Below are 25,470 nucleotides of genomic sequence, written 5' to 3' on the forward strand. Positions count from 1 at the left end.
GAAGCAGAGTTTATGGGTTTGGGGTTTGACACACCTTTAAGGTAATGTTGGGGGCGTCCATTAGGAGGGCCTGTTATTTTGTTAACCTTCCTCCAGTCAATCAATGTCCTTTGACTTCCAGCACAGATTGTACCTGATGAGAGGTTAACACATCTAAATGTTGTCCCAGGGTGAGCTTGGAAGACCCATTAACTAACAGGGCTGTGGCTGCTACTGCCCGCAGGCAGCTTGGCCATCCCAGGGCCACTGAGTCCAGTTGTTTTGAAAAGTAAGCCCCCTGTTCTCTGATCTGGTCCCAGCTTTTGGGTCAGAACTCCTAGTGCTATCCCTGACTTCTCGTGAATGTATAGGGTAAAGGGTTGGTCCAAATTTGGAAGCTCCAGTGCTGGTGCTCTACTTAATTCAGTCCTTAGAGTCTCAAAGGCCCACTAGTGGTCCTTATTCCATTGAAGGGGTTCTCTTTCTTCTCCCTTTAGAGCCTCATAGAGGGGTTTTGCTATAAGGCCATAATTTGGAATCCAGACACAACAGAACACAGCCATCCTGAGAAAGCCTCGAAGTTGCCTCTTTGCGGTTGGAGATGGTAATGCACTAATTGCTGTTTTTTGATCTATGGCCAGGGCTTGTGCCCCTGGGGTCAAAACAAATCCTAAATATTGAACCCACTGCTGTGAGATCTGAGCCTTTGTTGGAGAGACTTTATATCGCCTTTCTGCCAGAAAATTTAGGACCCTAATGGTATTTTGATCTGAATCTTGTTCGGTCTCACTACTTATCAATAAATCATCAACATATTGCAGCAGAGTTCCTTCTCAAGGCTCAGTTCCCTCAGTTCCCTTGCTAACGTGTTTCCAAAAGATGGGGGCTGTCCCAAATCGCTGAGGAAGCACTGTTCCCGTATATTGGGTAGCCTCCAGGGTGTCAGGGTCCCTCCATTCAAAGGCAAAAAGGTATTGAGACTCAGGATGTAGAGGAATACAGAAAAGTGCATCTTTGAGGTCCAAAACAGAGAAATACTGGGTGCTCCCTGGCACTTGGGTGAGGAAGGTGTATGTGTTTGGCACCAATGGGTGAATAGGGATGAGTGCCTCATTCACTGCTTGTAAGTCTTGCACAAACCAAAACTCCCCATTAGGCTTCTGAATGGGGAGGATCGGGGTGTTGCAAGGGGATTGGCAGGGCCTAATGAGTCTGTGTTTTAGGAACTTGCTGAGCAGCAGTTGGATTCCCCTCAGGGCCTCAGGCTTTAAAAGATCTTTTCCAGGGGTATTTTGCCCCAGGCTTTAACTTTATGTTTATTGGGGGAACAGGTTTTGCCCTTCCTGGCACTGAGGTATCCCAAACTGCAGGATCTACTTGTTCCCTAATTTCTTGGGGAATGTCTTGGGGAATATTTTGATGACCAGCAGGTGGGTCATCTGGGGCTACTAACAGATGCATTCTCTGCTTGAATTCTCTACCTCCTAAGAATATACTAGCTCTTAACTTATTTAGCAAATCTCTTCTGAGGAGGAGGACAGGGCATTCTGGCATATACAAAAAGGAGTGAATAATAATAATGGGCCTGACTCTGTGGGCAAGGGGAGATGTAAATCACCTTACCTTTGGCTGTCTATCAACTCCTGTCACAGTACAGTCTCTGTTGGAGAGGGGGGCAGCTGGCCAAGTCAGAACAGAGCAGGTGGCTCCAGTGTCTACAAGAAATTCAGTTCTCCTACCTGCCACATCGAGGTTGACCCGAGACTCTGCTGGAGTGATGAGGATGGATCGAGTGGGATCTGGAGCTGGGAAGGCACTCAGGCTCCATCAGTTGGTGTGCAGGAATCTCTCATTGGAGAGAATTGTAAGGACCTGGGGCCAGTCAAGGTTGCCCCTTAGGTGTCTCACAGGAAAGTGCTCAGGACATTCCCCCTTCCAGTGCCCCGCCTTCCAACAAAAGGCATACTTGTTCGAGCCCAGGCAGCTTCTTGGCAGTCTGTCCAGGCTTCTTGGCCCTCCAGCGTCGCTTCGAGATGGTGGGTGGATCAGAGCAGCCAAAAGTTGTGTTTTCTTTTTTAGCCTCTTATCCTTATTGGACTCCTCCATTAAGTCGCGGTTGTTATAGACCTTGAAAGCCTCCTCTACCAAGGTTGACAGTGGGGTTTGGGGCCCACACTCAAGCTTTTGTAATTTTCTCCTGATAATCAGGAGTAGCCTGGGTGATAAAATTCATGGCCAATAGTGTCCTCCCTTCTGCGGACTCACGGTCTGTACTGGTGTACTTCCTGAATGCCTCTGTCACTCGGCTCAGGAAGACTGTTGGGTTTTCATCTTTGTCCTTTGCAACTTCTCGGACCTTATCATAATTTACAGGCTTCACCATACACCTTTTCAGTCCTTCTGATAGACAAGTCATATAATGCCTCATCCTAGCCTGGCCTACCTGATCTTCATAGTCCCAGTGTGGGTCATGTTCTGGGACTGGATCCCCACCCACCTGAAAAATTTGGCGGTGTGGATTGGTGGCCAATAGGCCATCTGAGTGTTACCTGGCCTTTCTCAGTATACGCTCCCTTTCATCTGGGGTGCAACAGTAGGCCAGAATAACCATGATGTCCTGCCAGGTGAGAGAGAATGTCAACCCCAGCCTGATAAATTCGTCCCTAAACTTGTCAGGGTTCTCTGAGAACCTGTCAAAATTCTCCTTACAAATTCCTAAGTCTCTCATTGAGAAGGGGACATGCACTCCAGTAGTGCTTCAGTTTCCATCAGCTGATTCCTGAAGGGGTAAAGGCCTTGTGGGGCAGAGGTGGGGGCTAACTTTGAACCTGATCCTGGGCGACGGGAAGTTCCACTACGAGTTACCCTGGAGGGACTAGTCTCTCCCTCCTGGGGCGACGGAGGATATAAAGGGACATAAGGAGGCAGAGATTGGGATTGGTCAGAGGGACCCGGAGGAGTAGGTGGCTCCGGAGGAGTAGGTGGCTCCGGGGAAGCAGGTGAAGCTTGGTTTCCCCCCTGAGAGTCGGAGAAAGCTAGAAGGGGATCATTTAAAATGTCGGGAGTGTTTCTGATTCCCCAGGCTTTTGATTACAGGAGACCCATAGAGCGGGGTTTTGGTAAAGGACCATGAAGGTTTATTTTGGGGGGTGGGGGCAGCCCCATGTGGTTTGTGGGATTTTAGTTCCCCGACCAGGGATCGAACACATGCCCTCAGCGGTGACAGCTCAGAATTCTAACCACTGGACCGTCAGGGAATTCCCAGGACCATGAAGGCTTGAACATACAGAGCCTCAGTCCATTTTCCTGTCCTGCAACAGCAGAGATCCAATTGCAACACGGTATTATAGAGACCCATTTTCAGACCATTTTTCTCCATTCCCCGACTTATACAAGGGCCAGGCAATGTTACAATAGAGTTTAAATGTTTCCCTTTTCAGCCCGTCTATTTTGAAAGTTTCCAATTTTTAAGGATACTCTCCAGAGGTGTTTCTTCTGGCTTAGAAGAGGATCATCCCATGTTGAATAACATGCAACCGAGAAAAAGTGCTCCTAGAAATGAAGTCCAGTGTCCCAGAGACATTTACCAGGAGGCTTTTGTCCTATAACGTTTCCCTATGCTGGGGGTATTCCTCGAGTTTGAGCATCTATAAAACCTAGGATGTGGGCTGCTTGGAAGTGGCCACCCAATAGGTGATCTGTAACAAGGTATGGGCTGCCAAGGCCTTGAGTGAAAGGGGTCCTAGAGGTGCAAAAAAGGAACTCCTGGAGGAATTGGAGTTGGGTGCAATGGAAAATGCCATTGGGGTCAGGACCTAAGGGCCTACGTTGGGAGTATTCCCACAGGGGATTTTTTTTTGGACATAGAATGAGGTGAGAGACTAGACAGCAGAAAAACCTAAAACCCTTTCCCCTCTCTGTTTGACAGCTATGATAAAACTGGGGAGAGCCTGATGATTCCATCTGACACAGGCAACAATGAGTTTAGACAATGTTTCCCATTGGTGTGTAATTTAACACACCAAATGAACCCAATTAGTTTAGGATCTCTCTTTGGGAGGCTCCAGGGGCCCCATGAAGCATCTCAAAGTTAACTGGAAGTCAAAAGAATTTCAATTAGAATTTGATATTTGGGAAATCTGTCAAAAATTTCCAAAAGTTTTAAAACATCCAGTCAAATAGAATCATAGGCTGCTGTGAAACAATTATTCCTTGAGCTAAGGTGAAAAAAAAAAAAAAAAAAGGATTCCAAAAGTAAATGCAGATCACTTAAAGGCACAGAAACTCACACAATCTGTTATCAAAAGGAGCATTCAAGGAAATCTTTGTTCTCTTATGAGAGAAAGAAACCAAATCCCGTCTTATATCAGCCTACTCTTGATAAAATCCGGTTACCTAATTAAATTTAATCCAACCTTAGAAAATTCTAACCACATAAAACATTCTCTTCTCAGTGTTCCTTTTCTGCAAATCTTCTGTAACTTTGTGTAGCCATATTTTGTCCCTTCTTTTTTCCATTCAGAAATAACCAGCTGTAGGACAAAATCACATTTTTCCATTTAACGAAATACATTTCCATTCCACATACCTTCTTTTCTGAAAGCACACATCTTACCTTCCTTACGTCACAATGAAATGTCTTTTACATTAGCATTCCCTGATTGGAATATCCCATAAACTCTTGGGAAGATCCCATGTATCTTCCCAAAGCACAATTTCTTTCCTTAATGTGATGTAAGATATGTGTCTAATAAACCCAAACATCCTTACTTTCCCTCTCACAAGAAAACAAAAGTAGGTAAATTTAGACCTGTTTAGCAATTGATGTTCCAATATTTCATCTTATTTGAAACGGCCTGGATACTCAATGGATTCCCATCATTTAACTTAATTTAGTTTCAAGTTACCAAAATTTGGAGGGACTGTTCTAGATGGACATTTTGAAAACATGATTATTCCCATTGAGTTTACTAAAAAGCTCTTATCCAGTTATATTTACTTAAAAGTTTAATCATATCAGGTTATTTTCCTTGCTAACAGATTTTATCACAGAAACAATACGCACTTACTGACTTCCAGTAACCCTAGGTAGGATAGAAGTATTATACTTAATGTTGATAATACAGACAGGTCTCTATTAATTAAACCCACAAGCTTAAGCCACACAAGTTAATTTTTACAAAATCAGAGATCTCTTAGTTTTCCTGCTTGAATATAAAAAGGTCTCTTTTTTTCCCTCACTCTGGGGGACTACAGATGGATCAGGGAGTCCCTGAGAGTCCCGGCAGAATAGTTACATTGCAAAGGCAGAGGAGAGAGGTGCAAGCCCCTCTCTTCTTTTTTTGTTCTTTAAAATCCCACTAAGTAACCCAAGGCTGGAGTCGAGTCTCAGACAATGTGGGATCCGTTTGTATTTCAGGGTTTAAGAGCTTCACCATGCCCACAATGTTAGCAGAGACTTGTAGGAGCAGTTGGACAGACAAAACTCATAAAACAAAGATACCAATGACAAAAACTTAGACACAAACAAGAAGTTTTCAGGACAAAGGGGATGGGAGTGCAGGTATAAGGACCAAGGGAGAGGTAAAGGGAGGAGGGACAGAAAAGACTGTAAAAGAGAAAGAGAAAGAGAGAGATTGCCATTTCAACCTGACCCTGCAGTTGTCTCTTCAGGCACCAACCTGCAAGCTTTCAGAAAGGGCCACTGAAGGAGGGTGCACCCTGTCCACTGCCCACCGGGGTGATCGAGCCTGGAAACCAGACAGTTGTATTTCATCTGTAGGAACCTAATCCACAGGTGGGACTCTCACCCATGCATACACCAGTTTATAGAAATCTGCTGTAGCACTGCAGCAAAGGGTCCCAGGTCCCAGCCTGTCTCAAAAGTGGGGGGAAAGATAAGAGACATACAGAAAACAAATACCAAAGTGGAAAATGTAATTCCAACCATATCAATAATCACATTGAATGTGAATAGATGAAACAAAGTTAAAGACAAAGATTGATAGACCATATTTGAAAAGCAAGGTCCTTAAAATATAGTCTCTAAGAAGTGGAGGAAAGAAAGGTGGGAAGGAAAGAAGGGGAAAAGAAAAAAAAGAAGGTAGGAGAGAAAGAAGAAATTAAAGGCATCCAACTTTAAATGGCAGAATTCGAACTTTTATTACAGAGGACATGATCCTATGTGTTAGAAAACACCAATGATCCCACCAAAACAAAATACAACAAAACAAAACAGACTAGAATGAATAAACAAGTTTAAGAAGGTCACAGGAAACATTTCTTATAAAAATAAATTTCATTTCTATATACTAAGTACAAAAATATGAAAAGGAAATTAACAAAATGATTTCATTCACAGTAGCATGGAAAAGAATAAAATACTTAGAAATAAATTTAAGAAAGAGCTGCAAGATCTGTACACTGAAAACTACAAAACATTGCTGAGAGAAATTAAGGATCTATATAAACAGAAACATTTCTTTTTCATAGATCAGGAGACTTCATATTATCAAGAAAGCAATTCTCGGACTTCCCTGGTGGTGCAGTGGTTAAGAATCCTCCTGCCAATGCAGGGGACACAGGTTCGAGCTCTGGTCCAGGAACATCCCACATGTCGCGGAGCAACTAAGCCCATGAGGCACAACTACAAGCCAGCGCTCTAAAGACGGTGAGCCACAGCTACGGAGCCGTGTGCCACAACTACTAAAGCCCACGTGCCTAGAGCCCATGCTCCACAACAAGAGAAGCCACCACAATGAGAAGCCTGCACGTTGCAACCAAGAGTAGCCCCCACTCACCACAACTAGAGAAAGCCCACACGCAGCAACGAAGACACAAAGCAACCAAAATTAGATAAATAAATAAATAAATAAATTTTTAAGTAAAAAAAAGAAAGCAATTCTCCTCAAATTGATCTATAAATTCAATGCAGTCCCTGTGAATATTCTAGCAGGCTCTTTTTGTGTAGAATTTGACAGCTGATCCTAAAATTCATATGGAAATGCAAAAGATGCAGAATAGCCTAAACAGTTTGGCAAAAGAATAAAGCTGGAGAACTTTCACCACCTGACGTCAAATTTTACTATAATACGTATTAATCTAGACAGTGGGTTTCAGGCACAAGGAAAGGAATACAGTTCAATGGCACAGAATTAAGAGTCCAGAAATAAAACAATTTTTATTATGAATTGATTTTCAACAGAGGTCCCAAGACAATTCAATACAAGAAAGACTAACCTTTCTTTTTTTAACCAAGGAAAGGTGCAGGGATAAATGGATATCCACAGGAAAAACCCAAAGCAAAGAAACAGAAACTTACATCACACTAGACAAAAATGAACTAAAACTTGATCACAGATCCACATGTAAGAAACAACCCCTAACATTTCTCAAAGAAAACATAGAAGAAACTCTTCATGATCTATTAGATATAACATCAAAAACATGATCCATACAAGAAAAGATTAGTAAATTAGACTTCATCAAAATTAAAAACTTTTGCTCTTTGAGCACCACTGTTGAAAGAATGAATAAACAAGCTACAGACTTGGAGAAAATCTTGCAAATCACATATCTGATAAAGAACGGGATCTTGCCGTTTGCAACAACATGGATGGACCATGAGGGTATTATGTTAAGTGAAGTACGTCAGACAAAGGCAAGTACTGTATGATTACACTTATATATGCAATCTAAAAAATAAAACAAATGAAGAAACCTAACAAAACAGAGACAGAGTTATAGATACAGAGAACAAACAGGTGCTTGCCAGACGGGAGAGTGTTGGGGGAAAGAAAGCAACAGGTGAGGGAGATGAAGAGGTACAAAATTTCAGTTGCAAAATAAATGAGTATGAAATGTACACTGTGGGGAATATAGTCAATAATTATGTGATATATTTGTATGGTGACATATCATAACTATACTTATCATTTTGAAATGTACAGAAATAACCAATCACTATGTTGTGTAACAGGAACTAACATAGCATTTCATTGTACATCAATTCTACTTCAAAAACAAACAAATTCATAGGAAAGGAGATCGGATTTGTGGTTACCAGAGGCCGGAGATTGGGGGAGGGAGAACTGGTTAGCTGCAGTCAAAGGTACAAACTCCCAGTTATGCGATAAATAAGTACTAGGGATGTAATGGACAACATGATAAATATAATTAACACTGCCGTATGTTATACATGACAGTTGATAGAGTAAATCCTAAGAGTTCTCATCACAAGGAAAAATTTTTTTTTCCATTTCTTTAATTTTGTATCTATGTGGGATGATGGATGTTCACTAAATTTATTCTGATGATCATTTCATGATGCATGGAAGTCAAATCATTATGCTATACACCTTAAGCTTAAAAAAATTTAAAAAAAGAAAGGATGGACCTCAGTTAATATTAATGTCTCAATATTGGCTCACTAGTTGTGACAAATGTGCCATAGTAATATAAGATCTTAATATTAGGGGAAAGTGGGTGAGGGGGATCTTGGAACTCCTTGTACTGTCTTTGCAACTTTTTCATAAATCTAAAACAAAAAGTTTATTTAAATATAAATAAATAAATAAATTTTAAAAAATGTACAGAAAGTTATTGAATTGTCCCTTGTATAATAATAAGTGAACTTCATGGTATATAAATTATATCTTAGTAGAGTTGTTTAAAAGGTTATGAAGAAGGTCAGGGTGGGCTGAGGGCTGGGCTGAGGCGGGGTCAGGGCAAGGTCAGGCAGGGCCAGGCTGGGGTCAGGCGGGAGTCAGCAACCCTGGCAATGGGCACGGAGGCGTGGATCGCCCAAGGCCGAGGCCAGCCTGTGGCCCTTCTCTGGCTGCTGCTGCTGCTGCCCGTGGCCACCCGGGAGCTGCGAGGGTCCCCGGCCACGGCCACGGCCGCCCCCGGCTGGGCTCCAGGCGCGGGCGGAGCGGTGGAGGGCAGCGCTCCGACTCCGGAAGCGCAGCGGTTGGCCCCGGGAGCCACAGGTGCGTTGGGGCCTCTGTTGAGGGCGGAAACGGCCTAAACTGCAGGGCCTGAGGGGGCCGGCTGTGACCAGGGCCTGGGTGCCCTGAGTCACTGAATTTCATCTTTTCTCTGCCCTGGCCAACAACCAGGCAGCCCAGAGACCCCCTCAACACAGGTGGGTCACCGACTCCCCACTGTGGAGCCTCTGGGTGGGAAGTGCCTCTGTGGGACTGTGGGACCTCTGTGGGACTGTGGAAGTGGGGACATAGCAGGGTCTGACCCTGAGGCTGGGTGGCTGGGTGGAGGAAAGCACCAGGACTGATGAACGAGTGGCCCTGAGTCCAGGGCCGCGGGTCTCATTCCCCTCCGTGAGGCCCTGGGAGCGCAGGCCCTAGACCAAGATGCCCGCTCTCAGGGGGCCTGGGCACACCCCCTGCCCTCCCAGGTGTGAGTCCTAGAGCCAGGGCTGTCTTCATTAGCCCACTCCCTCTTCTTTTAGAAATGTAGGATCCTGAGTCAGAGAGGGGGAATGACTTTCCCCAGCTCACACAGCACCACAGACTGCAAATCTCCCTCCCTAAGACACCGGGGTGACATGGAGGAGGCACAGGCCCTTAGAAGCCATGATCTTGAGCAAGTAATGTTGGCAACTTCTGAGACCTTTAGCTCTTTGATCTACAAGAGTAGGCATTGAGGTGTGCTAGTTGAGGGAAATAAGGTCTGTGACGTGCCCAGCCCTTGGCAGCCTCACTCGGGGATGTCCTTCTCCCTGCAGATGCTGCTGTGAGCTGCTGTGGCTACCTTAGGTCCCCCCTTGCCCCATCCCACCAGACCTCTGGGTCCTCATCCCCACAGGGCTTGCTCTGTCCAGTTCTCAGGGGCAGCCAGTGAAAGTAGAGTCCAGGTAGCGCTGTCATTTTGGCTAGGCCACTGGACGCTTGGCCTTGGTTTTCCCATCTATGAAGTGGACAGGGCCTTCCTGGTAGTGGCATTTGGGGTACTACTAGTGTCTCTATCGTAGGTGGCAGGGGAGTCTCCACAGTGTGCGGGAAGCCCAAGGTGATGGGGAAGATCTACGGTGGCCAGGACGTGGCGGCTGGCCAGTGGCCATGGCAGGCCAGCTTGCAGTACCAGGGCTCGCACGTCTGTGGAGCTGTCCTCATTAACTCTCACTGGGTCGTTTCCACTGCCCACTGCTTTCTGAAGTAAGTCCTCCTTCCAGGGTGCCAGCACAGGCACTGGCAGGCGAGGGGGACATGGGGGAAGAGGAGAAGAGGGGTGATGGGCACCCCACGTCAGCTCCTCTGGGCTTTTCTCTGGGGCAGTCTGTGGCCTTCAGATGCATGTCATTCCTGCCTTTGGCCTGTGTACCCTCCACCTGGACTGGCCTCCTTGCTCACCTGCTCAGACCCGCCTCATGCTCTGCCATCAGCCCCTGTGCCTGTCCTTCAACACAGATGTGCCTCAGGAGAGTGGCAGTGTCCGTCCTGGCTGCCGTGCGGTGTGGACCCATCTCAGATCACAGCTTCCTCTGAACGTCCCCACATTTCCAGGTGTCAGATTCTAGGCGGGGACCTGGGGCCGCGTGTCTGGCCAGCAGCTGGGCAATTCTTCTTATTCCTCCTGCACAGCTGTGTGCCCAGGAGGAGTCATGGCCGCCGGTGTGCGTTGTGGGGAGCCATGGTGCCAGGCTGCACAGGAGGGAATTGGGGCTCCCTGGGAGAGTGACATTGCTGCTCAGGGGTCTAATTCCCCTGGCCGTCCTGGGCCTGGCTCAGTGCCTGGGTCTGAACAGATGCGGAGGGGTCCCCAGGGAGTTGGGGCATCACAGCCCAGGTCTGGGAGCTGGAACTTTCGGAGCTTAGAGTCCTATTGGCGCCTGCTCCATACGACGATCCATGCAAGCCCCTTTGTGACATCAGGGGTGGCAAGTCCCCACCTCACCCTGTCTCCATCCTGTCACAAGAGAAGGCCCAACATGGGTGAGAAGGGCAGATGCATGGGCTGGGGGTTCCGGACAAGGGCTATGCAGAGCGAGGGGCTTGCTGGAGGGGAAGGGTTTGGGCAAGGGGAGCATGAGGGGGTCTCCAGGTGGATGAGCCATGCAAACAGTCAGGGAGGTGGGAAGTTTCAGCACCTGTGTTCAGGGAACAAGGCAAGGTTCTGTTTCCTGCACTCATTTGCTCATTTATTTAACAAATCTTTTGTGAGTCCTTATAACTAAGTGGAGAAGCAGCCCTTGGGCAGGAAGGTGTTTAAAGAAAGGAGAGGTCAGGAAGAGTGTGGGGCCAGAAGGTGGACTGTAGGGAGTCTTGGGAAGGGTAAAGTTAGAGCTGGGATTGAGCCAGAACTCCTCCGGTGTACAATCAAAGACCTTCATTTGATATGCCACCAAGGATCTTTCCAGCACAAGGATTCAATGCTCCTCTGATTCTAGTGTGTGATGGAGAAGCCGTGTGTCTGAGGTTGTAAGTAGAATAGCAATTAGCCCCAAGAAAGAAGGACTCCTGAACGCTAGAAATGGGGAGATAAAAGCTGTCTAGCATCATGTGGGGTAGAGGCCTGTGGGCAGTTAGATGAGGATGCAGGGAAAGAGCTAGCCCACACGCAGAGATGACGGTGACAATGTGCCCTCTTCCTCCAGAAAATCTCACGCCCCGGAGAACTACCGGGTTCTGTTAGGAAGCACCCAGCTGCACCAGCACACCCAGCACACCCGAGAGATGTCACTGAGCCGGATTATCATGCACCCAGACTTTGAGAAGTTACATCCCTTCGGGAGTGACATAGCCATGTTGCAGCTGCTCTTTCCTGTGAATTTCACCTCCTACATCATCCCCGCCTGCCTCCCAGTCCCTGGCATGCAGCTACCCAGTAACTCATCCTGCTGGATAACTGGCTGGGGGATGCTCAACGAAGAAAGTGAGAGGGTGTAGGAGAGTTGGGTTGGGGGCAGATGAGGGTGGGGAGGAGGAAGGGGAGAAGGACAAAGGAGGGAAGAAGGGAGGTGTGGCTCCTCCTGAGGGGTCCCCAAGCAAAGAGGCACTGGACCCTGGCCCACTAAGCGTCATTTCTAGAGGAGTGGACCATTCTAGTTCTAGTTCTGAAAGTGTGTGACTGTAAAGCTTCAGTGTTCCCTAAGTGCAAAGGTTTACACTGAAAGTCTGGGAATCTTTGACTTTTGGAATCAAGATTCTGGGTTCTTGAAGTCTTTCTGGTTCTGGATTCCAAGGTTTTAATCAACCATGGATCTGAGATGACTTGATTCAACTCAAAGGTCATGCTTGGGGCCTGGTCCATTGCAGGCCACTGACAAACAAACACCCTGATTTCCCATTGCCACAAGAGGAGCTTGGGAAAAGTGGAAGGAAAACACACGTACGACTTCTGACCTCTGAGCCTGCCTGATGAAGTTAGAATGATTATGACTTAAGAGTGTTTCACTCTCTGAACCTCAGTTTGCTCTTCTCCCAACGCAGCTCAGCTATCTACTTTGGAAGCTTGTTAGGTGCACTGCATAACGCAGGAAAAAAATTATGTTTTTTAAGATTGAAAGAGGAGAAATGTAGGCAAAGACTTATGAGCCAGAGTCTTTATTAAAGAAAGGAGTATTTATGGTTGGGGGAAATGCTTATGGTGCAAAATTAAGGGGAAAAAGAATATATATTTTAATTATTTGTAGGGTCATAATTTGGTACCGTGTTTCTCAACAGAGGTGCTACAGGCATTTTGAACAGACCCTGTCTTCATTGCGTGGGATGTGCCAGCATCCCTGGCCCTTGCCTACTAGTATGTCATGAACACTCCCTAATCATAGGACAAACAACCAGGTTCCCAGCATTCTCACACCACATACACAACACATACACACCACATTTCTCACACACACACACACACACACACACACACACACAGACTGTTCCTCCTTGAGGACAGAAACCCTGTCTTTCTTGTTTTAATATCCCAGCCTGTGGCCCGGGCAGGGCCAGGCACCTTGTAAGTACCCCACTGCTGCCACCCTGGTCCTATAGACCATAATTGCTTGCCTGTACCTCCAGACTGGTCTCTGAGATCCCACCCTGTGTGCTATACTTTAGTCTCCACATAGCTGTCTGAGTGTTTTCTTTAAAGCAGGAGTCATGCCAGTTCCCTGCTCATTACCCTCAGTGCCTTCTCATTTATACCTAGAAAAAAGTCGTAACTCCCTGCCTTGGCTCTCAGGCCCTGTGTAATGTTGGCCCCAATTCCTCTCCGCTCATCTCCTACTACATCCCTCACCCACACCATCCCAGCCAGCAGGCCTCCTTCCTGCTTGAAAACGCCAAGGCCATCGCCACCTCAGGGCCTTCACCTTGGCTGCCTCCCTGGCCTCACTCGCTCTCCCTGCTAACCTTGGCATGACTCACTTCTTTACATGTACACCTCAGCTGCTCCTCTGAGGAGTTTTACTTGATCATATGAGCTAAAACAGGCAACCTCTAATAGCATATGTCCCTGTTTTATTTCCTTTACACCACTTATTAGATCTAAAACAATTCTACTTATTTACTTCATTTACCCTGTTGATACAAAAAGCTCAGCTTCCCTGTACACCAGTGCTAAATAGAATCTTGGAGACAGAGTTTTGGGTGAAGTAGAAAAGGATAGCTTTATTACTTTGCCAGGCAAACGGGGACACAGTGGGCTCCTGCCTCGAAAAACTGTGTCTCTACTTGGAGAAGATAGTGAGAAGTTTCATAGTAATGGTTCAAAGAGGGCATGATCAGCTCTTGGACGTTCTGCTGATGAGGTGGGGGTGAGGTAAGTAAGAGTCAGCATCATCAACCTTCAGGTTCCAACTGGTCTGGGGTCTACATGCTTGTGGGCAGCACACCATTGTTAATCATTAACTTCTCCCACCTGGAGGGGGTTTCAGTATCTGCAAAACAGCTCAAAGAAATTGTTTTGTATATCCATTGTTGGGGAGCCAGGACCTTGCCCCAAGGCTGCACTGTGTTTCTCTTGACTGTTTCTCACTGGTCTCGCATCCCCTCCCTTCCCTGATTAACAACTGCTTGAATCTGCCCGTTGGAACTCAGAGAAGGTCATGGAGGATGAATGAAGTCTATTTCCTGTAATCAAAGAAATGGGGGACACAGAAAGCCTTTGTGCCCAGGAGCCCCTCAGGGCCCTGGCTCGGTATCCCTGTCTCCCCCAACTAAGAATGTTCCTGTGTATCATTAGTGTCTAAAAGATACTGAACACAAGGACAGAGGAATAAATGAGTGATTGGATGAGAGGGTGGATGGGTGAAGGGTAGGTGGGAGGATGAGTGGGTGGAAGGAAAGATGGATGGGTGGGTGAAAGGATGGTAGGCAGAGATAGTTGGAGTGAGTGGAGATGGATCAAAAGATGGGTAAATGGGCAAATGGATGGAAGCGTGAGTGGATGAATGGGACATGAGGAAAGAGGAAAGATAGGTAGATGGATAGAGGAATTGGTGGATGGATGGAAAGGTTAATGATAGACAAATGGAGAGCGGATGGGATGGTCTGTGAAAGGGTAGGTAGGTTGGTGAATGGTTGCTAAGCACCACTGAGTGGCATGTGTTGGTGGGATTTGCCTTTTTCCTTTGTAGAATAGGAGAGGTGTGGTCTATTGCTATGAGGGAGGTGGAGGGAATAGGATGAGTTTGGAAAAGTTTGAGAAAAGGGGGAGGGCTTACTAGGCATAGGTAGAAGACTGAAACAGTGCTGAAGGCTCAACTGTGCTGAGAAAAGTCCATGTTGAAGTGGTGAACAGTAAGGCAGAGTAGCCTGTAGCTAAGCCACAGCACCCTTCGCTGATTTCCTCCTTATCCTCGCAGCGCCTCTGCTCGAACCCTTCCATCTCCAGGAGGGTAAGGTGGGCTTCACTGAGAACAAGTTTTGTAATATATTTTACGGACTTAGAAAAGGCAAGAACTTCTCCGTGCATGAGGACATGCTGTGTGCTGGGGCCTTCTCGACAGGAAAGGCCATCTGCCAAGTGAGTAAGGTCATTTCTGTTCTTCCCTTGCCTGTTCTCAGGGCCTCAGTTTCCCTAGGGGAGGGGCTGTGTTGCCTCTACTGTCTTTGTGGAGACCCCTGGGACTTCCCATTTCCTCCCTCCACATGTCTTCCTGGGCTCAATTCCTTGGCAGTGTCCCCCAGGATAGCCCCTTCCTAAGCCCCTTGCACATAAGGGCATCTACTGGCAGCACCCTCAAACAGCATCTTTTTATGAGGCATACCTTAAAGTTTTTATTTAAGTATAACATACATACAAAAGAATCTATTCATGCTGTTTTCATAAGTTGGATGAACTTTCACATAGTTATGCAACAGATGACCAATACCCCAGAGGTCCCACTCACACCTCCTTCCTATCACCAACACCCAACAGAAACCGCCGTCTTCACTTTTGACAACTTAGATTAGATTCTGAATATTCCATAAATAGAATTTATTTCCAGTTGTCAATCTTTCGTGTCTTTATATTTGTGAGATTCATCCAAACTGTTAAATGTAGTTATAGTTTGTTGAGTCTCATTGCTCTACAGGACTCTATTGTGTAAATTGAATTCTATGATCAGTTCTACTCTTGATGGGTATTTTAGAGGTTTCCAAGTTTTTCATTTCATTTCACTTCCAAATATTTTATCTTCTATTTCACAGAAACCCTTGAGTAGAATTGTTGAATTAAAAGGTATGTGTATATTCAGCTTTGGCAGATATTTCCTAACAACATCTCCAAAGTGGTTGCACTTCATTCCAGCAGTGGATGCGAGTTTAACATTTATTTATTTTATTTATTTATTTTCCTCATTTTTTTTTTTTGCTGTGTCGTGTCTTAGTTGCACCACAAGGGATCTTTGCTGAGGCATGCGAGATCTTTCGTTATGGTGCGCGGTCTCCTCCGGTTTCTCTCTGGTTGTGGTTCTCAGGCTTCTCTCTAGTTGTCGTGTGTGGGTTTTCTCTCTCTAGCTGTTGTGCGTGGGGCTCCGAAGTGCATGGGCTCTGTAGTTGTGGCATGCAGGTTCTCTTGAGGCGCACGAGCTCATTAGTTGCGGCACGCTGGTTTAGTTGCCCCCGCGGCATTTGGAATCTTAGTTCCTCAACCAGGGATTGAACCTGCGTCCCCTGCATTGGAAGACAGATTTTTTACCACTGGATCACTAGGGAAGTCCTGGATGAGAGTTTATATCCTCGCCAACACTTTGCACTTTCCATCTTTTCTCATTTTGATAGCTTATGGTGGTTTGCATGTCCCTGATGACAAGGTAAATGTACTTTCATATGTTTATTGTCATTGGATATCTTCTCTAAAGTTTCCCTTCAAGATTTTCCCCCCTCTCACTTTTCTGTTGGGTTGTCTTCTTTTCCTTTAGGGGCTCTTTGTGTACTTTTACATATTACAGGTATGAGTCCACTGTTGGATATTTGAATTGTAAACATTTCTTTCCTCTCTCTGTAATGCCCAATTTTAGAGGTGGGCAAACAGGTCCGGAGAGGGAAAGTAGCTACCCTAAAATAAGGCAGCACAACCTGGTCCCCCGTATTCTGACTCCAAGCCTAACCTGACCTTCACCATATCCGCCTCAGGGCCCAGCCTCCCAAGCTGGCATCATGTGTGGAGCTCTTGCATAGATGGCATTGTGGAGTGGAGGGGAGAGTATTAGGGTTCTGGAGTTAGAGACACTGCTCTGCCCTGAAGGTCTTTTCACTTTCTGAGCCCATGTCCTCATTTATACTGTAGGATTCTGAGGCCTCCTTCATGGGATTGTCGAAAGGATGGTGTAGTGGGTTGGATAGTGTCCCCTACATTTGTAACCATCTGGAGTCTCAGAAAGTGACCTGATTTGGAAATAGGTCTTTGCAGATGTGATTAGCTAAGAATCTCGAGATGAAACCATTTTGAATTTAGAGTGGGCTGAGGGATAGACAGAGAGGTACTTGATTTCAGACTTCTGGTTTCCAGAACTGTGAGAAGAGAAATTTCTGTTGTTTTTCTAGTGACCCAGTTTGTGGTAATATGCTTTGGCACCCCAGGAAATGCACACAGGAGGGATGGGATGCGCCTGGTCCTTGAGAAGGCCTCACGGACAGCTGTTTTCACGGCAGCCCAGTGGAGCTGCTGAGCCAGAGGGAAGAAGCTCGGCCACCTGCCCTCCTGGTAGGAGGTAGACCCAGCTTTCTTGGTTCCCAGTGCACAACCCATGGCTGTCTGGCTTGGGCCGTTGTTCTCACAGAGTCAGCTGCACCTGCAGGTGAAATAAAGGGCTGAGTCCCCCGAGTCCCCATCTGGCTGTCACCGTAGACCTCCCTTCCAGCCTGCAGAGGTCATGGCCATGGAGTTCAGGGCCGGAGCCCTTTGTCTGCTTGCCTGCTGGACATCCATTCTGCCTCTTGACCCCACCCCCTCTCGTTTCTCCCCAGGCTGAGGACACCATTGAGCTGGACACCCAGGAGCCCCAGCACATGGCCCCTCCTGCCCCCCTTAGCCTTTCAGTCACCACAGCCTGTCTGAGAGGTTCCATCTAGATTCATCTTCTGTCACATGCCTGCTCTGGTCCCCAACCTCCAACCGGGGCTCTCTTCTCTCACTGAAGTGCCCTCCCCCAGCACAGGACACCCAGAAACAAGTCTCAGGAGAGACAGACCCCAGGAGCACTCAGTGCTCAGACTGTGGGGCAGGACAGACCTGGGTCCAGTCTTCAGTCTGTAATGTAGTGATTATGACCTTAGATAACCCGTGAAATGGGGTTGCTAACGGCCTCCACTTAATAAGGTCCTTATAGAAGATTCAGTACTGTGCCTGGCATTCAGTAGGTGCTTAACACCTGCTGGCTTTCAATCTCCTGGCCTGGTCTGCCTCCCTCTATCTGGATTGTACCTGTTCTTCTGGGCCTGTCTTAGACCTGTCCTCTCACCCAAGGTAGAATTCATTGCTCTGGCCCTGCCCAACACACACACACACACACACACACACACACTGTTTGCTGCGTGTCTTCAGTAGTGCAAAGTGCAGCTCACTTTGCATGGGATACATTAGTGTTGGGCCTTCCTCTGCCTTCTGAGAACTCCCCAGGGGCTAGGAGGCTATTGGAGCCCTTCCCATCTCCCTCGGACTGGCCCAGAATCCATCATAATATAGACAACCACATGGCTCATCTGCACGAATCCCTGAGGCCTGGAGTGGACAGGGACCAGGCCTTCCCCTGGCCTTGAACAGCTTGGGGTGGGTACACTGTGGGGAAGGCCAAGGGCACCCCAGCTAGGGAGCAGAGAGGGGAAGAGCCGAGGTGATGATGGCACATTCCCAATCTCCAAGAAGACCCCGTGTTTGACTTTCTTGGGTCTGCGGTGACAAATCACCTCAAAGTGGGTGACTAAAACAACAGAACTTTATTCTCTTATATTTCTGGAGGTCAAAAGTCTAAAGTCAAGGTGTTGGCCGGGCTGGTTCCTTCTGGAGACTCTAGGGGAGAATGTTTTCTTGCTTTTGCTAGCTTTTTCGAGGCCGCCAGCATTCCTTGGCTCATGGCCCCTTCCTCTGACCCCAAAGCACATTGCTCCTACCTCTGCTTCTGTCATCACATCTCCTCCTCTGACTCTGACCTCCTGCCTCCCTCTTTCCTCATGAGAATCTTTCTGATTACATTGGGTCCACCCAGATAATCCAGGATAGTCTTCCTATTTCAAGATGCTCAACTCCATCACAGCTGCAGAGTCCCTTTTGCCACATAAGGTAACATAGCCAAAGGGTCCAGTGATGAGGATGGGCATCTTTGAGGGTTATTTTTGGCCAGCTACACCATGTACCCTTCTCTCTCCTTCAAGCCGCCACTTCCCCCACCCCCTCCTCAGCTGGAGATCTTCTCATTTCACTGAGAACGCCAAAGCAATCAATCAGCCTAGAGCCCATTCATCTTGCCAGCCCCACCCTAGCATCTTCCATCTCTCCTGAGCCTCATGGCCCATCCCAGCCAGTCTGTCCTGGAGCTCTGGGTGCCCAAAGGCTCTCCTGCTCCACGTCTTCTGTCTCCCTCTTTCCTGGCTCCTGTGTAAACGTGCAACAGCACTCTCCCGCCTGCAATTGCCCAGTTTCTCTGCCTTCCTTCCCCAAAAGACTCACAGCAGCACTGAATCTAACCCACTCCACCCAGGAGTGTCGCCAATGTGCCACCAGAGCCACATGACCAACATCCCCAAGAGCCTGTTCTTGCCAGAGCCACCTGTGGACCTGAGTCCTCCTCTCACTCAGCACTTCAGCAAGTCTCACTCCCATTTCCTGGGCACCAGGACTAGCCAGCTACTCTGCTGTGCACCTGGTCCCCTCCCCTCCCACCTCTAAATGCTGGAGACCCCAGGGCTCCGTGCTCAGCCTGCTGCTTCCCCTCTGCAGTTCCTCCCTGGTTGGTGAGAAAGGCTCAGATTTGAAAGGTCCTGTTGCCTCCTTCAACATATTGCCCCAAATCTGACTGTTTCTTACTGCCCTGGCCCCTCCCCATCAGTAATCTCTCACCTTCCCTCCTGTAGCTACCTCCCAACTGGTTCATTCTCCACACAGCACCAGAGTGATCCAGGTGCTAGACATAACCTAGACAGTTCTCCATGGGGGTCAATTCTAACACCCCACCATAAGGCCCTGTGACCCCATGTCCCATCTATCCCCCTTGCTCCGCACACATCACTGCTCTTCCTCCCCCCCACCTGGCTCAACCCTCCTCTCCTCGTCTGCACTTACTGCTCCCCCTTCTCCTGCATCAGAAAGTTAGGTTGTTTCTTGCCTGGAGTCTCAGCACAGGAAAGCTTTGTGCCTCCACCCTATGAAGTGCCCTTCCCTTCCTGTCCTGTCCCTTCCATGGCTTGTTTCCACATGTCACATCTGACAATGGCAGGCTAATTGGCTTATTTACAAAAGCACCGCAAGAGAGGAGGCTTGTCATTTCGCCGCTGTGCCCAAAGGCGGAGGCTGCCCTGGATGCTGGATGTGCGTGTTGGACCGGTGAGTGGAGGAGCAGCAGGCGTGGCTACGGCCCCCGCTCCCCCCCCCCCCACCCCCAAGGATGGGACCTTCTCCTGGCTGATGAGTGAGGGGAATTCCAAGCAGATTGTCCTGCCCTGACAGCATTTTAGGACTCCAGCAGCTTTCTGGGGACCCCCATCTTCTCCCCGAGCAAAACAGGCTGCCTCCACCGCGCCTGGGTATGGGCATTTTCTGAAAATGTTCAACCAAGAAGTTGAGAGAAAAATTAAAGGCCTAACTAAATGAATGAAAAAGGAGGAGGACCCACGTGGGCACATGCTGCTGCAGTTCAGGGTACTGCAAGAGCTGGGGACTGACGCAGCTGTAGCTGGCCAGGCTTTCCTCACAGAGCAGCTCTCTTGGGCCCTATGGTGCAGCTGCCCCTTCTCGGCCTTGGATAGTGCCCGTCCCGGACCACCAGGACCTCGCTGGGCACAGAGGCCCACATGTTGACAGGTTTAGATCAGTGATGGTCCCGAGGGTCAATCAGGAACGTCCTGTAGCGCGATTCCTCTGCCTGCCCACATGGCCTAACAGGGCTGCTCGGCAGTGGGACGCTGGTGTTGGGACTTTCACAGAGGTGCACCTGAGTGAGCCTGGATGGCAGAGACTCATAAGCCCACCTTGCTACCTGGTCTTCTCAGACCTGGCTCAGTCACCCACATGAACTCCCATCTCTTTCCTAGGGCGATTCCGGGGGGCCCCTCGTCTGTGACTTCGCCAGTGCCTGGGTTCTGATGGGGCTGTCCAGCTGGGGCTTTGACTGCCGTCATCCCATTTACCCCAGCATCTTCACCAACGTCACCTACTTCACCGACTGGATCGTCGAGATCCAGAGACTCACACCTCTCCCTGAGCCCACGTCCGCTCGTCCTCAGGCCCTGTTTCCATACCAGACTCTGCAGGCTGCGGGCTCGCCTGGGCCTGGCACAGCCTTTGTGCCTCCACAGAGCTGGCCCCTGCTGTTGTTCATGCTTGGGGCCGTATGGAAAGCCCTGCAGTGATCCCCCAAGCCCCTCTGCTCTTGCTCTCTGCCTCAGGGCCCAGTCTCCTCGCTGGAACCTTCTGCCTCTCCCCTCCCGCAGCCCCATCACCTTTCAGTGGTCCCTTCTTCGCTTTCCTGTCCAACTGCTGCCACCCCACAAACCAAGCATGAAAAAAACAAATACAAACTAATGAAAGAGTCATCTTGCTCCTGTCTTGGGGCCCTATTGCCCGCCGTGATCCTCAGCACTCACCCTTTCCCTTGAGGTCTGTTGTCTGACTCCGTGGACAAGGAAACAGGACCGGGCAGGGAGACTATCCCAGGAGGAAAGCAGGAGTGAGGACACTGAAGGAGTCCAGCTGGGGAGAGAGAAAGATGTCTTCACTTGCAGACACCACTCCTGCCATGGGGGTGCACAGGCCTTCAGAGGAAGGATATGTCAGCTCCAGCTGCCATAACAAATACCACAGGCAATGTGGCTTAAACAAGAGGAATTTATCACCTCACAGTTCTGGAGCCCAGAAGTCTAAAGTCTCTCTCCTTGGCTGATAGATGGCCATCTTCTCCCTGTGTCCTCACATTGTCTTCCCTCTGTGTGTTTCTGTGTCCAAATTCTCCCTTCCTATAACAGCACCAATCATATTGGATTAGGGGCTACCCTAGCGACCTCATGTTAACTCAATTATCTCTTTAAAAGCTCTACTCCAAATAAAGTCACATTCTGGGGACTTCTCTGGAGATCCGGGGTTTAAGACTCCACGTTTCTATTGCATTGGGCACGGGTTCCATCCCTGGTAGGGGAACTAAGATCCCACATGCTGCATGGTGCAACCAAAAAAAAAAATGTCACATTCTGAGGTACTGGGGTTAGGACTTCAACATATGTATTTTGGGGGGGGGCATAATTCAGCCTTTAATAGGAAGTAAGACATTTTGCCAGGTGTCTGTAGTACAAGGGAGTAAGGATCTTTCCCAAAGTAAAGAACCATCACTCGTGGGATATGGAGGAACAAGGACCAGCTCCCCACAGAGGTAGAGGGAAGTTCCCAGAGTGCGGGACAATTGAGTTGGACTGGAGTACATGACCCAGGCCTTGAGGATGGGGCTTCCAGCCTGCAGCATAGAGGGCTGTTGAATGTGGCAGGTCTAGCAGAGTGAGTGGGAAAGAGAGAGAGGAGGCCCGAAGCCAGGCTGTGAGCTGAGGTGCAGGCTGGCAGTCCTCAGACCTCTGCTCCTAGAGTCGACTTCCAGCACCCTCCTCACCCACCCCCATGCTCCCGCTCTCCACAGTCTGAAGGGGCCCAACTCACTGCCCCCCAAACCCACATGACACTGCTCTCTTCTGTGTAGGAGACCAGGCCAGCCTGGCCCAAGATGTCCACAGACCTCCAGCAGTTGGAGCCTGGTGTCTCCTTTCTGCTTAGCTGACTCAGGACTTAGTGGCCTGGCAATAAGCCTTGAAGCAATGCTCTAGTCATCCTTCCTACCAATATGCCTGACACAGAGTCCTTGTGCAGCCATCGGGATCCCAGGAGGCCTCGCAATGCACCCGCCCCAGCCTTCCTAACCCATGGTAATGTGGTAAATTTCCCATTTAGCACATATCCAATATGGACTAGATGCCATTCAAAGGGTTCAGTGGAAGTTCTTTCCAATCCTGGCATTGCCCAGATATCCTGAACCCTCACTGGCAGGTGAGCACAGATGGACTCGTATGCACATGAACACTGGGAAGCCAGTGGCTGCAGCCAGGACCCTGCACAGGAACTCCCTTCCCAGGATGATCATGGGAGGCCTCAAGAAAGTGTCTTCCCAGCGTCCACACCTGTCTAGGTATGGCCGCACTCCCTGCCTCTGGCCATCCCTCCGGCTGGAGCTCTACCACTGAGGTACCACCACACCTAGCAGGAGAGCCTTTGGGCACCCAGAGCTCCAGGACAGACTGGCTGGGATGGGCCATGAGGCTCAGGAGAGATGGAAGATGCTAGGGTGGGGCTGGCAAGATGAATGGGCTCTAGGCTGATTGATTGCTTTGGCGTTCTCAGTGAAATGAGAAGATCTCCAGCTGAGGAGGGGGTGGGGGAAGTGGCGGCTTGAAGGAGAGAGAAGGGTACATGGTGTAGCTGGCCAAAAATAACCCTCAAAGATGCCCATCCTCATCACTGGACCCTTTGGCTATGTTACCTTATGTGGCAAAAGGGACTCTGCAGCTGTGATGGAGTTGAGCATCTTGAAATAGGAAGACTATCCTGGATTATCTGGGTGGACCCAATGTAATCAGAAAGATTCTCATGAGGAAAGAGGGAGGCAGGAGGTCAGAGTCAGAGGAGGAGATGTGATGACAGAAGCAGAGGTAGGAGCAATGTGCTTTGGGGACAGAGGAAGGGATCATGAGCCAAGGAATGCTGGCGGCCTCGAAAAAGCTAGCAAAAGCAAGAAAACATTCTCCCCTAGAGTCTCCAGAAGGAACCAGCCCGGCCAACACCTTGACTTTAGACTTTTGACCTCCAGAAATGTAAGAGAATAAAGTTCTGTTGTTTTAGCCACCCACTTTGAGGTGATTTGTCACCGCAGACCCAAGAAAGTCATACATGGGGTCTTCTTGGAGATTGGGAATGTGCCTCTGTGCTCCCTAGCTGGGGTGCCCTTGGCCTTCCCCACAGTGTACCCACCCCAAGCTGTTCAAGGCCAGGGAAGGCCTGGTCCCTGTCCACTCCAGGCCTCAGGGATTCGTGCAGATGAGCCATGTGGTTGTCCATATTATGATGGATTCTGGGCCAGTCCGAGGGAGATGGGAAGGGCTCCAATAGCCTCCTAGCCCCTGGGGAGTTCTCAGAAGGCAGAGGAAGGCCCAACACTAATGTATCCCATGCAAAGTGAGCTGCACTTTGCACTACTGAAGACACGCAGCAAACAGTGTGTGTGTGTGTGTGTGTGTGTGTGTGTGTGTGTTGGGCAGGGCCAGAGCAATGAATTCTACCTTGGGTGAGAGGACAGGTCTAAGACAGGCCCAGAAGAACAGGTACAATCCAGATAGAGGGAGGCAGACCAGGCCAGGAGATTGAAAGCCAGCAGGTGTTAAGCACCTACTGAATGCCAGGCACAGTACTGAATCTTCTATAAGGACCTTATTAAGTGGAGGCCGTTAGCAACCCCATTTCACGGGTTATCTAAGGTCATAATCACTACATTACAGACTGAAGACTGGACCCAGGTCTGTCCTGCCCCACAGTCTGAGCACTGAGTGCTCCTGGGGTCTGTCTCTCCTGAGACTTGTTTCTGGGTGTCCTGTGCTGGGGGAGGGCACTTCAGTGAGAGAAGAGAGCCCCGGTTGGAGGTTGGGGACCAGAGCAGGCATGTGACAGAAGATGAATCTAGATGGAACCTCTCAGACAGGCTGTGGTGACTGAAAGGCTAAGGGGGGCAGGAGGGGCCATGTGCTGGGGCTCCTGGGTGTCCAGCTCAATGGTGTCCTCAGCCTGGGGAGAAACGAGAGGGGGTGGGGTCAAGAGGCAGAATGGATGTCCAGCAGGCAAGCAGACAAAGGGCTCCGGCCCTGAACTCCATGGCCATGACCTCTGCAGGCTGGAAGGGAGGTCTACGGTGACAGCCAGATGGGGACTCGGGGGACTCAGCCCTTTATTTCACCTGCAGGTGCAGCTGACTCTGTGAGAACAACGGCCCAAGCCAGACAGCCATGGGTTGTGCACTGGGAACCAAGAAAGCTGGGTCTACCTCCTACCAGGAGGGCAGGTGGCCGAGCTTCTTCCCTCTGGCTCAGCAGCTCCACTGGGCTGCCGTGAAAACAGCTGTCCGTGAGGCCTTCTCAAGGACCAGGCGCATCCCATCCCTCCTGTGTGCATTTCCTGGGGTGCCAAAGCATATTACCACAAACTGGGTCACTAGAAAAACAACAGAAATTTCTCTTCTCACAGTTCTGGAAACCAGAAGTCTGAAATCAAGTACCTCTCTGTCTATCCCTCAGCCCACTCTAAATTCAAAATGGTTTCATCTCGAGATTCTTAGCTAATCACATCTGCAAAGACCTATTTCCAAATCAGGTCACTTTCTGAGACTCCAGATGGTTACAAATGTAGGGGACACTATCCAACCCACTACACCATCCTTTCGACAATCCCATGAAGGAGGCCTCAGAATCCTACAGTATAAATGAGGACATGGGCTCAGAAAGTGAAAAGACCTTCAGGGCAGAGCAGTGTCTCTAACTCCAGAACCCTAATACTCTCCCCTCCACTCCACAATGCCATCTATGCAAGAGCTCCACACATGATGCCAGCTTGGGAGGCTGGGCCCTGAGGCGGATATGGTGAAGGTCAGGTTAGGCTTGGAGTCAGAATACGGGGGACCAGGTTGTGCTGCCTTATTTTAGGGTAGCTACTTTCCCTCTCCGGACCTGTTTGCCCACCTCTAAAATTGGGCATTACAGAGAGAGGAAAGAAATGTTTACAATTCAAATATCCAACAGTGGACTCATACCTGTAATATGTAAA

The 25,470-nt window shown here is 48.8% G+C and overlaps 3 protein-coding genes across 3 annotated transcripts in view; 2 read left to right on the forward strand and 1 right to left on the reverse strand.

Annotated features, from left to right (window-relative positions):
* The window catches only part of LOC132367750 (NUT family member 2G-like), a 39,151-nt gene extending 37,273 nt beyond the window's left edge, over nucleotides 1-1,878 (forward strand). The window contains exon 9 of the mRNA XM_059926341.1: nucleotides 1,632-1,878. Coding sequence (XP_059782324.1) covers nucleotides 1,632-1,878 — 247 coding nt within the window. The remainder of the gene's footprint in view (nucleotides 1-1,631) is intronic.
* Nucleotides 1,879-2,591: 713 nt separating this feature from the next.
* On the forward strand, nucleotides 2,592-20,978 carry LOC132367754 (putative serine protease 47). Its single transcript, XM_059926344.1, has 6 exons — nucleotides 2,592-2,603; nucleotides 8,642-8,966; nucleotides 9,968-10,151; nucleotides 11,591-11,868; nucleotides 14,792-14,952; nucleotides 20,661-20,978. Exons 1-6 carry the CDS (start codon nucleotides 2,592-2,594, stop codon nucleotides 20,976-20,978), a joined length of 1,278 nt encoding a protein of 425 aa, XP_059782327.1.
* A 3,355-nt stretch (nucleotides 20,979-24,333) lies between these two features.
* Nucleotides 24,334-25,470, reverse strand: part of LOC132367756 (tryptase beta-2-like) — a 42,529-nt gene continuing 41,392 nt past the window's right edge. The window contains exon 7 of the mRNA XM_059926346.1: nucleotides 24,334-24,438. Within this exon, the coding sequence (XP_059782329.1) occupies nucleotides 24,334-24,438 (105 nt within the window). The remainder of the gene's footprint in view (nucleotides 24,439-25,470) is intronic.

The sequence above is a fragment of the Balaenoptera ricei genome, chromosome 6 (assembly GCF_028023285.1).
Source record: "Balaenoptera ricei isolate mBalRic1 chromosome 6, mBalRic1.hap2, whole genome shotgun sequence".
Lineage (NCBI taxonomy): Eukaryota > Metazoa > Chordata > Mammalia > Artiodactyla > Balaenopteridae > Balaenoptera > Balaenoptera ricei.

Excerpts from the sequence above, each read along its gene's own strand:
- LOC132367754 (XM_059926344.1), top strand. Across the intron at positions 8,967-9,967 it reads GTTGGCCCCGGGAGCCACAG|GTGGCAGGGGAGTCTCCACA; the intron begins GTGCGTTGGGGC and ends TCTCTATCGTAG. Across the intron at positions 14,953-20,660 it reads CAGGAAAGGCCATCTGCCAA|GGCGATTCCGGGGGGCCCCT; the intron begins GTGAGTAAGGTC and ends TCTCTTTCCTAG.